This window comes from Miscanthus floridulus, chromosome 18 (genome assembly GCF_019320115.1).
Source record: "Miscanthus floridulus cultivar M001 chromosome 18, ASM1932011v1, whole genome shotgun sequence".
NCBI classification, from domain to species: domain Eukaryota; kingdom Viridiplantae; phylum Streptophyta; class Magnoliopsida; order Poales; family Poaceae; genus Miscanthus; species Miscanthus floridulus.
The window spans coordinates 21,735,067-21,747,804 of NC_089597.1; the positions used below are offsets into that span (position 1 = coordinate 21,735,067).

Below are 12,738 nucleotides of genomic sequence, written 5' to 3' on the forward strand. Positions count from 1 at the left end.
TCTGATGAACCAGCAATGCCGACCGTCCGATCAGCGTCTTCACGGGTCTCCTACCGTTGTGACAGAACCACCCAATTTATGCAAGATCAAATACTGCTGTCCCCGCTTAACACGTTGACACGCGCATACTCTCACTTATATAAACCCGGTAGTCCGCCGAGTGTCACGCATGACCTCGGTAAATCAACATCACAACCAAGATCGCGTGATTAAGCAAATACACATCACATACGTAGAGTTACAGCGGAAATAATATTACAAATGGTTTCACAAATAATAGTATAAGTTTGGGTTTCAAAACCGATTAATGAAAACAACATTTGCTTTCAAAGGATTACATTAATATAAGTTTCAGATACATTGCTAGCATAAGTGACATCCTCAGACAAAAGCATGTAGATGAGAAGTAAATATAGAATCACCGAGCCCACCGGCGGTTAACCACCATCTTCTGTAGGCCAAAACCTCACCTGCAACATGGTGGGATAAACCCTAAGTACTCGAATATACTCAGCTAGACTTACCCGTCATAAACCTGAAATAAAGTAACACCAAGGAGTATGCCAGGTTTTCTTTAGTGGGCTAGCTGACTCGTTTGCGAAAAGCATAAGCTATCATGAAGAAACAATTTTAAGTACTTTGCATCATCTTTATTATGACCTATCCTTCTAGGTAAGCACCTATACTATAGCAATCACTTGATTAACCAATAACATTCAGTTACCAACTTAAATTTAGCATATCCCATACCATCCAGATAACCATCAGTGTTCCATCATAATTACTACAATGCTGTAGCTCGAGTTAAGTGCTCACTATCCAGGAGCGATGGCGATTCGAATCGATTCCTAACCAGCTGATGATTTATTCCTCACACAAACCACACTCACCGATCAAGTGAGCTACAGATCACCAATGACACTTTCCAAGTAGCCGTGGGATAACAGTCAGGGACCGCACTACCCAGGGACCGCCCGACAGCCAGGACGCACCTTGGGCTCACTCTTCGCGTCCCCGTCATACCCCCTTCAGCACCAGTCTGCCAATCCGAGTTTATCCCGGCTCGAATAGTATCACTAGCTTCGCGGTCGAAAGGTACTTTATTCGGCCAGCTAAATGTGAGGTATGCGTTCAACATGACAAGAGGGACGAGCAACGATCGATCCTTAATCGACACAGACGAAAAACTAACAGCACCCCAGAACCCTGTCTGGTTGCCTCCAACTTTTTCTATCCGGTCTCCAATTATCCATCACACATGGTTAATTCCAGGATATCATTCTTTCCATAGCTAAATTCTTCCAGTAACCACCTATAAATATAGGTGACCGGAAATCATCGATCGCTACCGGTCTAAGCAAGGCTAAGCAGCTATTCGATCCCGACCTAACAGGGTAAATAGGTAATAAGGTAGGCAAGGATAGTAATAAATGCATCAACGGTTTCAATCGACTCCTACAACTTAATGCAACAATATATAAACTCATATATAGGAAGAATTGCTTATATAAAGTAGGAGACTTAGAATGCTCCGGGGCTTGCCTGGGATCCGACACAAGTCAGTTCAGTTAGCTTGCACCGACTTGGTGACATCTCCGGTCCTAGCACTTGCTTAGTCCTTCCATCTTCGGGATAGATCCACCAAACCCAAACTTCGAGTTCGGCTCCACATCACATCCTTCACGTGGTTCATCTAGCGTACCTAAATGAGATGCAAGATGCATGTGTATGAATGTGATGAATGGTAACACAAGATGCCTCACATAAGCATTCAAGACCAACACAAGATTATGCAAAACATAGACACCAATAGCTATTTAACTAACATCACACAACTAACCATAGGGAGCAAGTACATCAAGCATGACACAAGTTTAACAAGGTCACAAGTATCATAACTTGACCATTAACAAGGGCATAAGCCACACTTAGCAACACATGGAGTAAACAACCACAACTAGCATATGTCTATTTCTGGACTGGAAACAACAGCTTCATGTTAGGATCATAACTAGAGTTATACAAATCCAATAGCCATGCAATAAGACATTCTGGCCAGCTTATGAAATTTTCTACAATTCATCTTTAATCATATTAGCATGATTCTCAAGTTAACTAAGTCAAATATACTCATTTACAGAAACTGGCCCACAATTGACAGAGAGCAGCCATTTCTGACACCCAACTTTAAACAGGCATAACTCACAAACTACTTGGCCAAATGACACCAAATTTGAACAGCAGATAGATACATAAATTATATACAACTTCCTTATTATCATCTAGGTGTGATTCAAATCCTAACTAAATCAAACACTAGCATCTTTCAGATCTGCTCCGAATACAATCAAAACTTGACAGAAGACTTAAAAGTCATGTAACTCCTAAACTATCAGGCCTATGGTCTTACAATTTGAACACAAGCAAGATTATGAAATTTGCTATAACTTTTGTATTCACTACAACCATAGAAAACATCATTTACACCACGAAAATGATTGCACAAGCGAAACTTGCAAATGCAGTCCAACAGCAGTAGTACAGAAAACTGATAGAAACTTTAGAGAAGCATAACTGGAGTTCTAGACCTCCAACAAACATGAACCATACCTTTTTGAAAAGCTTAGGAAGTTACCTACAACTTTCTTATTCTCATATTAAGATGATTCTACAGTTAGAAGGGTCAATTAATCCAATAATTGCACCTCTGTCCAAACATAGATAGAAACTGACATGCCACTTTAAATAGCTATAAATGAAGTTATACATGTCCAATAAATGTGGTTCTAGACTTTTTAGAAAGCTTAGCAAATTCTAAACAACTTTTTTGTAAACACCTAAAGCTAATTCTACTACTAAGAAGGCCCCACAATAAGAACAAGGAAACCCTCTCTGGTTTTGGGCAGAAACAGCCACAGAGATTTAAGCAAGTATAACTCAAGATCTACTTAGCCAAAAATCATGATATTTAACTTTTTGGAAAGCTTAAGAAAAGTACTACAACTCATGTATTTTCATCAAGTCATGATCCATAACTTAACTGAGCCAATTAATTCAAACATGCAGAACTATTCAGAGTAGGAGCAAAGCATTACAGGGCATTTGTTATTTTTATAACTCTTAAAATATAAATCCTAAACTCATGAAATTTTTACCAGACAACAACAATCACTTGATGAGCATCCCATAAACATTTCACATTTATTTGAGCAAAATAACTACAGTTATGAAAAAGACAAATACAACTAGCATTAAAAACCTAACTGCATAAATCTATTTTTACAGCAAAATATTTAAACTAAAACATGCCACATTATAGATCTACTGCATAGAAAATTTCACAAGGATTCCAAAAAGTTCTCATTTTCTATTTTACGATTTTTGTATGAATTACTATGAATTTTCAAAGTGGAGCATTCAAATCTGAAAAAAATCAGAGAAAGGAAATTTAAATCTTGCATCGAGGTCCCTGGAATTTACACAAATTAAACCCGACAAATATATCCTTACTGCACTATTCATCAGAGTCACTGTCTATTCACTTAACCCTCTCCCTTTGTTCAAATTTTTGCGCGAAGTCCTTGGCGTCACTCAGAGCAGAGGAGGTGGCCGGGAACGGCGACTCTGGTCGATGGGGCTCCTCCCCGGCGGCGAGCGGCGGTGCCACGGCCAAAGGGGGCCTGCGCTAACCCGCAGAGGGGCACAACACAGATGGAGAGGGCCCACAGGCGGCCGGCCACAGAAGCCGGTGGCTCGAGCCCGCCTGAACTGGCGGCGACGGCGCTCCGGCGGCCTGAAGAGACGACGGAGAGGCGAGGGAGGACGTACAGTCCCGCGTGCATCCGATGGAGAGCTCTATGCAGGCGCAGGAGGGTTGTAGGAGAGGGAGCAGCGGTGGCACGGGAGCTCGGTCGACCGGCCATGGCGGCTCCGCTCTGGTGCGGCCAGAGCGCGAGCGAGAGAGCGAGAAGGGACGGTGAGGGACGGGGCAGCTCTGTCGCTCGGTTACGGAGGAGTAGGGCATGCGGCAGCGCGTGGCACTGGGGTAGAACGCGCGTCGGCCACACGGCAATGGTGGGAGCGCGCCCTGGTGCATGGCGTCCACGAAGACAAACTGCCGAGCACGTGGCGAGCGCCGGAGTTGACATGGTGGGGAGCCGATTTGGGCCACTTCCAGGCCGAATCAGACCTTGGGCCAAAAATGAAGTTTGTTCACCTCAGCCTGCTCTATATTTTTCATTAAGGCACTCCAGTCATTTGAGCAACATAACAGTGGGTAATTTAATCTCCAAAGTGGCATTGTCAATGCATTGACGGCGATTAATAAACTCCAAAAATCGATGGTCAAGACAAGGTCCAACGAGTGCCATCTTTATACATTCCCTTCGCCATCATGTACACTCCAACTTTTATCTTTGGACCAAATCAAGTTGCTTAACAAAATTTGGAGAACGCGAGACGTCAATGCCGACGGCGATGAATTTCTAGACTTAGAATATTTCTAAGTGCTGAAATCAGCAGCAGGTTCCAACTTTGAGCCACTGCTAGACTTAGTTCCGAGCCGATCCATGGTATACTCCAAAAACAAAGTTTCTTCTACATAACATGAGCTTCAACTTTTATTTAATGTCCAACTTTAAAACAGGTGCAGAAGCTATAGTTCTACTTAGACCAAAGTAAGATCACGATAAAGCTTAAATTATCCTTCGTGATCCATTAAAGCATTTTCTTGGCATTTGCTCAACATGAACCTTTCATGACTTTTGTTGTAGAGTTCGTCTAGAGTCATTTGGGCATGGTTGCAAGATTTGGTTGACGATCGAGAATTCCATTCACTTTATAAAATAATTCAAGCAAGGACATAACTCGTCATTTCATGTGACCTCTTGATTCCAAACTTTACGAAACTTTTCCATGGATCAATATAGAGGGATATTGATGCGAGACACATGAAACAAGTACATCCAACATTTCCCAAGCATACTTTTTAGAAAAGGGCAGCATGTAAGCAATGGTGAATGGTCCAAGTTTAAGTGGTGGCTCATTTTCATATGTTTGACCTAACATCTCCATCACCACTTAACATGCCATGTTTGAGCTCAAACCCATTGCTTAACTGGTGGCAAACACCTGGGGTGTTACACCCGTTAAGCCACAATCGGGGCGCCACGAATGCTCCCGAACCCACTCGACTCGCCTGGTCGCCCCCTCAGCACCTCCCACCTCCCGCCTCGGACTGCTGCCCCGCTCATGCTCCAACCGCCGCTCGGCCACCGCCGCTCCCTGCGCCGCCGCTCCATCCGCTTGCAGTTGCCACTCTTGCCCATCGCGGGTCTCTGGACGCCGAGCTTGGCACTAGCACGGCTCGACGTCCCTGCTCAGTCCAATGCCTTCAGGGTCGAGATAGGAATTGGCGTCGCGGTTCCCTGTCTTCGCGGCGTCCAGCACCGCCCGTTCTCCATCTTCTTCCAGGCTCTAGCCTCCTCTCGCGGGAGTCGCGCCGCGGCCTTCCCTTCTCCTGCCCGAGATTCGACGGGGCTTGGGCCGTTTTGCTCTGCCATAGGCCGCGAGGTCCGAGGAGGGCGGCGGCGGCCCGGCGTGGTTAGCGGGCACACGAGGGATGGTCGCGCAGCCTATCCGCGGCTCCCCGCGCAGCCGCCCGTCCACGTGGCCCCCGCATCGCTACGCCGCGTCTGCAGGCCCGCGAACCGGCCCGTGCTCCACCGCACCACAGCCCCGCGCGCCGTAGTGCACGTCCGCGACGTCGCTCCACCGTGCAACAGCCTGTCCACGGCTCCTGGCGCCGCCGCCCTCCTCGCTACAATGGAGACGGATTGGGCTCTACCCGAAATCCGGCCAAACGCAGCCACCATGTGCTTCGGGTCCGGCAGCTCCGGCACCCTCCTGGTCCCGGGCCCGGCCAGGCGCGTGTGCAACTTTTGCGCCGCCTCTCCGGACCGAGAGCGCCGTCTCTCCGGGCCAAGAGCTGGCCGAGCGCAGCTATGACGCGGACGCCGCGTCCTCTGCTCTGCCTCTGCTGCTGGCTTGATGATGCCACCATGACTATGCCATATACACATAGGAATTTCAAAATATATACAGTTAAAAAGATCATCCTAGTAGTTGCATAAAAATTGATACTCGTACATTGCTGAACAATCGCAATGTGCAGATTGTCTCTCCTCGCCCGGCGGCCTGACAAAACTGAAACGAAAATGGTGGTGCTTCAGATGCGTTTCTTTCTTACTTTTTTTCTTTCCCTGTGTGATGCTAGCGTGGTGTCGCTCATGGTGACACCTGCATCTGCTTAATCCCAAGAAGGCACTAATAGCTATATTGATTTTAGAGGAAAATGGACTTTTCCCATGCAACATTGTTGTGCAATATTACTAAAGCCATTTTACTAATGCTCCAGCAATCTAGCGCAAGTGAAGAATCAAAATAGTCACACTCCTGCAAGCTGCTTAACTAAAAAGACAAGCAATCAATAAACCGCCTCACAAAGTTAGCACCTCATTATCAAATGTCAGAGCATCAGATCAAACTCATGCTGCCAACAGTTTTCTGATTGATCATAGCATGTTCCCACCTGAAAGTACTGGTAGTAGAAAAGACATCTGTTTGGTAGTTCACTTAATTGCTTAATTCTAGGAATGGAAGACTCAAATTATGTAGGACTAATGTGGACATTAATCTGGTTTTACTCCGGTTAGTAGTTAGTACAATGCACAAAGGACAAAGGATGTCCCCAGGTTACTGCTTTGAATCAAAAAGACTTAAGAAAAACACCAATATTCCTTCATCGAGCATACATAGATTTAGCCAAAAATCTCAATAGTGACTACATGTTGCCTCATGATGTTTCAGTCTCAGGTGGGCATTTGTTCAAAGGCATAAGGCATTCTCTATTCATTTGAGACAGATTTGTAGAGCTAAAGACATATCTTTCAATTCCCATGTTGGTTTCTTACTAATTCATCAGGAGCATTGGTCCATCTAACCATGTATGTATGAACCCTCAAGCACTGACCACTAAAATGTATTTAGTTTTTGTTGTCACATATTGGGAGCAAAATTTAACTCCAGTCCTGGTAACCGTTACGGCGTTACCTCAGCCGTGACATTTATTTATTCTTCACTGTAAGTCGTGAGAAGAAAGCTTGTTAAATTTCACCAAATATTCAATTTTAGATGAACTGCATTTTAATTACTATAAGTACAACAAATCATACTAAAGCTCATGGATTCACGTCTTCATCAATCTTGTATTGCTCCTTCATTTTTTAAACAACTCTGAGAAGATATCTAACACCCTAGAGCTTTTTATTGAGCTCCAGTACTTTATCGTTTACCCATAGCCAAAAAAAAAAAAAAGTGGTATGGGTCATCAAAGATGGTGCGGCCAGGTTTTCTAGTAGCTACTGAGACTCTGAAAAAAATAAAGGGTTCATCCGCACATATCAGCTGCAGTTGAACTCACTTGGTACCACCCAAGTTGGAAGCTGGAACCTTCTCGTCAACCTTCCGATGGGAAGGCGAGCCATCTAATAGTTGGGCTGCCCTTTCCTGTTCCTTCTTTGCCTCTTCGACGACTTTGTTGCAGAGGAAGCTTGGCTGGTTGGTCGAAGAGAGAAGCCTTGCCCACATCCTGTCAGTTATCGAAACTCTGTTCTGCTTCTCTGTTATCCTCTGAAGTCAGTGATGCAAAACAATTAGTAAGAAGGGCATTGGTTGAAGCAGAATAAGTGGGTCTTAGATGCTGCGATGTTGAATTCAGTAAAAAGAATTCTGTGTCCTACTCCTACAGAGGGTGACTTACATAGAAGGGAATATAGCAATGCCGACCATTCACTTGACCAATGGTGAATCCAGTATATCCAGCCATGGCTCCATGGACCACACTGTGAGCCAGCAGTGTGCAATAGACATTATCAGAAGCATTGCTAGGGATGGCACGTATCATGTAAGTTGGATCTGCAGTGGAAGAACAGCATCTGAGATATATGAAACTAGCAATTCTGGCCCTAAAACATGATACCAAAGAAAATCACTGACCTATGTACTTCAGATTAATGGTCATCTTGTTTTTCTTGAAATATTCCTGAATTCACGAATAAAGCATTGATTAAACAAGAGCTTATATTGCAGATGAGAGTGAAACATAGGCATGCATATAACATTAATAGTGACATCATCTAATGCGAAACGGAGCTAGAAGAAGTAAGCAGCAGATGCGAGATGTAGGTAGAATATCGAAGTCTCACATTTATCTTCTGAGATAACCAAAGACCAACATCAAGAAGCAGCTCATTGCCTGAAGCATCTTTCCCAATTGACTGCATGGTTTCAGCAATAAGTTTCTGTCCAGCACCCTCAGCAACAACAATAACCATATGACCATTGTCCTTCAAACGTTTTTCTATATATCTAAAAAGTCCACCTTCACCTTCCAGATAGAATGGTGATTCTGGGATCAAGCAACAATCCTGACAAAAAAAGAAAATATTTTAGCCCTTTATTCTTGTGTGGAAACATGAAAATACACCTAAAATATTTTTGGCTTGGTTCGATGGAGATATGGACGTACCACGTCCCTGCTAGCCAGAGTAGCATAATGTGCGATAAAACCTGCATTAGTAAAAAAAAAAAATGTCACCACTCACTAGTTGAATTTATGGCAATGAACAAGTTGGTTGATCTAGAGATCAGTAACGGACGTGAGGACAAGAACTTTTGGGATCTACTTTAAATTTGAACTAGATTCAAACAATTCGCCCCTTATCCAAAAGAACCCCAAGAAATATAGGCACATATCCATGTTATTTATATAGTTCTTGTATATACAAACAAGGAAATGAACTAAATACAGCCTAGAAGGAAGTGGAACACCCATAACACAACTAAATACGCTCACATATGCCAGCTACTGCCATATTTCTACTCAAGAAAGAATGAAACATAACAAGCAACAGTTAGCCATACATCTGTCAAAAAGATTCAAAATGTTATTTAAATTTCCAGACATTCACGAAACTAATGAAAACATAAAGACATCTAAGATTTTCATAGAAGCAATGGAGTTCATCAAAGATGCCACTTAGAGAATAAGATATTAGAAGAGAAATACTTAAGAGTTAGTTAGTTGACACATACAATTGACAGGTATCATATGTTACTAGAATAAAAATATTGGTCGTCTCTCAGAGAAGCTTACCACTGTGCCGGCCCATTAGCTTGACAAGACCTATACCATTCTCAGCACTTACAGCTTCCACATGAGCAGCATTTATTGCACGTTGAGCCTCCTCGACTGCTGTGTCGAAACCAAATGACTTATCAATTACCTGAAACATGGGTAACAGTGAGTCCACGCGGATAGGGATCATGTCAAATGGCATCTTCCATTTTCCACCAAAATATCACTAAAATGTGGAGAAACGCGTTACAGGGATGTCATTGTCAATAGTCTTTGGAATGCCAGCAACAGAAACTTTGAGACCGCGTCTTCTAACTTCCTGGAGAAGATTCAAGTAAAGAGTAGCTTACAAACAAATTACACCAATACATGATTGATTTGCTACCAATTCGCCATTAAAAAGAGCTATAATTCAAACAGATCTGAAAACACTTTCAGTGAATCTACAGTTGTGCTTACTTCGAATATCACTCCAGCACCCCTTTGAGTACCATCACCACCAATTACATAGACCTGAACGTATAATCATAGAGTTAAACTAATGTGCAACCTTAAGTGTCTAACCTTGGTAGAAGAATCTTCATGGTGCCAGGAAATTAAGATAAGTACAGAGTGGTACATAAAAGAGAAAAAGATGAAGAGTAGAGTTGCAACTTTGTTTCATTTACCTGATTTATGCCACGATCTTGGATACTGTCAACTATCTTCACGGTGTCATGGCCTCCTCGAGATGATCCGAGAATAGTTCCACCCCTTTTGTGAATGTCATTTACACTCTTTGGAGTCAAGGTGATGGTGTTGCGAGCATAGAAGCCTCTGTACCCACCCTGTGAGAAAAAAAAGAGAGGACATCAAGTGAGTGCTTGAAGAACTCCTGTGGGAAAATGATTTATTGCATACTTTATGTGGACTTCATGACATGATCGGTGTACAAATGTTAGCGAAGATGGAGAAGTAAATATGAAAAAGCCGGAAGAAAGGACTTCGACGGAATTTTAATTTATTCTGGCGGAATGTATGGAAGGAAAGAAACAGAAGAACTTTTCAGCACAAGCAACTACTCCCTCCATCCTCAAAAGAATGCAATTCTCGAACAGTGTCACGTTTTAGCATATCAAGTTTGACCAATTATAGATAAAAAAAAGTATAATATTTATAATATCAAATAAATACCATTAGATTAGTTACAAAATATATTTTCATAGTAAATTGATTTGGAGCCATAAATGTGAATACTATTTACTAGAAACTTGGTCAAACGTGAAGCGCTTAAAATAGCACGCATACCATAGTTGCATCATTTTGGGGACAGAGGTAGTACAACTGATGGAAGTTGCCTACGTAATCAAGGAAGAAATTCAGCAGAATGCAATAGCGTACGCAAATTTCCAACATGTTTAGAAGAGAAGCGACTTTCTTTGTACTCTTCTATAGCATGTTATGTAATAGTTTTTTCCTTGTCTTTTTCCAGTTTTTTTTTCCCCTCTACCAGGGTGCTACAGCGTTGTATATAACCTTGTTTTAATTTTCCTCTACTAATATATTTTCAGCAAACCTTTTTCCGACCCTTAAAAAAAACTTCATGACATGATGTAGTGTACTTTACCTGAATCCCAAGTATCTTGGTGACACCATACATGTCAGATAAGCCACATACAATTTCCCTAATAACAGTATTGAGTCCAGGGCACAGTCCTCCACAAGTAACAATGCATGCATGGACCTCGTCTGGTTCAAAATATACCTAACCAAGATAAGCACGAGGTTACAAAGAATGAAAGAAAGCTTACAAGGTTAGTAATATTGTCTCCCCCTTATTCCGAACTTTGTTACTAGCATACAAAATGTAAAAATCATAAGGTTAATATACCCTTTGGCGAGGTCCGGCACGACGGAAGTGATTCCCTCTTGGGCCATCCTTGTGAACAACAATCTACATTGAACAATAATAGGCATCCAGGATTGATGTAAATACTTTGTAGAAGTATTTCTTGACAGTAAAAAATGCGAGTGGACAACAAGTTCAGCGACAATTCACAATTCACCTTCTGGCAGACGGTGTCATCTGGGTTTACAAAGTACTGCCTAAGGGGAGAAGAAACAGGACAAGTTAGCTCGCATAAAAGGAAGAATTTGAGCTAATCAAACCAGCAACTGCAAAGCTTACTTCACAACAGAGTATGCCGGGTTATCTTGTAATGGATTTGGGTAGGTCTGCAACATGGAACAAAAAATCTGTCATGATCACAAATCGGTTATGAGTATCTCTCAGATTCAACATTTCATCCGTACCCTCCATAACTAATGGCAAACCGCCTATATAACTAAATGACCAAACTAGAAACGAGGAAAGAGTGAAAATGTAGGGTATGTGCTTCACTGATCACTCAAAATAGCGATTGCTAGATAAAAAGGCACTGAATGTTCCAGTCAGCAGTCACAGAAGGCCCACGAACTAAAAGCGTTACTAATAAATAACAAAAGTCGCTGACAACTTTAACTTTCTCGCAGACTCGCACCAATTATCGTCAGATTCCACTTTCTCGCACCACGATGCCACGCAGCGGACAACCTCGCCCTCAAGCAGCAGCGACCGATCAACCATTCACCGCGTCAAACACCAGATCGACACCCTTCGCACGGATCGGCGGCACTCACCGGGAGATCGGGGAGGTAGTCCGACACGTGCGGCACGTCTTCCAAGACGTACCCGGCCTCACCGGACACCTGCTTGACCGCTGCAGCCCCGTCCATCGCCTCTCCGCGCCGGTTCCGCTCCGGCTCCCAGTCCCACGTGCGGCCCCGCGGCGTGTCCCGACGATCGACCAGGTGGTGGTGGTGGTGGTGCGTATGGTCCCGCGGGCTCGGCACGGTGATGGGCACGGGCGCGCTGGCGATGGGCCTTGGATCAGGAGCCGAGTCAGCAGGCGACGCGGGCGGCGGCGCCATGGGGAGAGGAGGCAGATGAGGTGGAGAAATCCATTGCGACTGGCGTCCGGGTGGCTTTAGGAGGGGAACGGTGACGGCGACGGCGGCGGCCGGGGGCGCGTGGCGACGCGAGGTGACGGCGACCGGTGGATGAGACGAATGGGATGCCGGCGAGCGGGCGGAACGACGCGGCCTATGGAGGAGTGGGGACGGAGACGGGACGGGAAGGGGAGGGATGCGCGGCCTGACACTTGGTGGTGGGTCCGGGCGTTTTCTTTCAGGTGCGGTGGGGCCGAGCCGTGAGATTCGTGCTCTCGATGTGCTGTACGGTGTCACGTACTCACTCCGCCAAAAAAAAGATGATATCTTTTCTTTTCTATACTAGCAAATACTCCTATACATGTACATTGGACAATTTATGGCACGAAGATTTATTCAACGGACACATTATCTATCCCCTCGCATCTTGTAATTGAACTCCCTTATTTCAAACTTTATCCTCAAGGCAACAAGAAAACAAGAAAGATGGACGTGCAAGTCCCTTACATCGAGCCACAAGGCACGCCGATACAGGGTTGTAGATCTAGAGTGGATTATTGTAATGAAAACCGTAT

General features: G+C 44.0%; 1 protein-coding gene across 2 annotated transcripts; it reads right to left on the reverse strand.

The window, feature by feature from the left end:
- Positions 1 to 285: 285 nt before the first annotated feature.
- Positions 286 to 12,344, reverse strand: LOC136520382 (ATP-dependent 6-phosphofructokinase 6-like). Of its 2 annotated transcripts, XR_010775229.1 has the most exons (16): positions 11,855 to 12,344; positions 11,364 to 11,410; positions 11,242 to 11,281; positions 11,067 to 11,129; positions 10,803 to 10,940; positions 9,865 to 10,023; positions 9,656 to 9,709; positions 9,447 to 9,515; positions 9,215 to 9,344; positions 8,588 to 8,628; positions 8,265 to 8,486; positions 8,056 to 8,101; positions 7,820 to 7,974; positions 7,481 to 7,689; positions 1,543 to 1,702; positions 286 to 470 (listed from the first exon to the last, which is right to left on the reverse strand). XR_010775229.1 is itself a non-coding variant. In XM_066513885.1 (15 exons), the coding sequence occupies exons 1-15, from the start codon at positions 12,143 to 12,145 to the stop codon at positions 467 to 469; spliced, it is 1,668 nt and encodes a 555-aa protein (XP_066369982.1). In that variant the 5' UTR covers positions 12,146 to 12,344; the 3' UTR covers positions 290 to 466. The 2 variants fall into 2 exon arrangements, 1 of the variants encoding a protein (XP_066369982.1); XM_066513885.1 differs by lacking the exon at positions 1,543 to 1,702 and having other exon boundaries at positions 290 to 470.
- Positions 12,345 to 12,738: the final 394 nt, after the last annotated feature.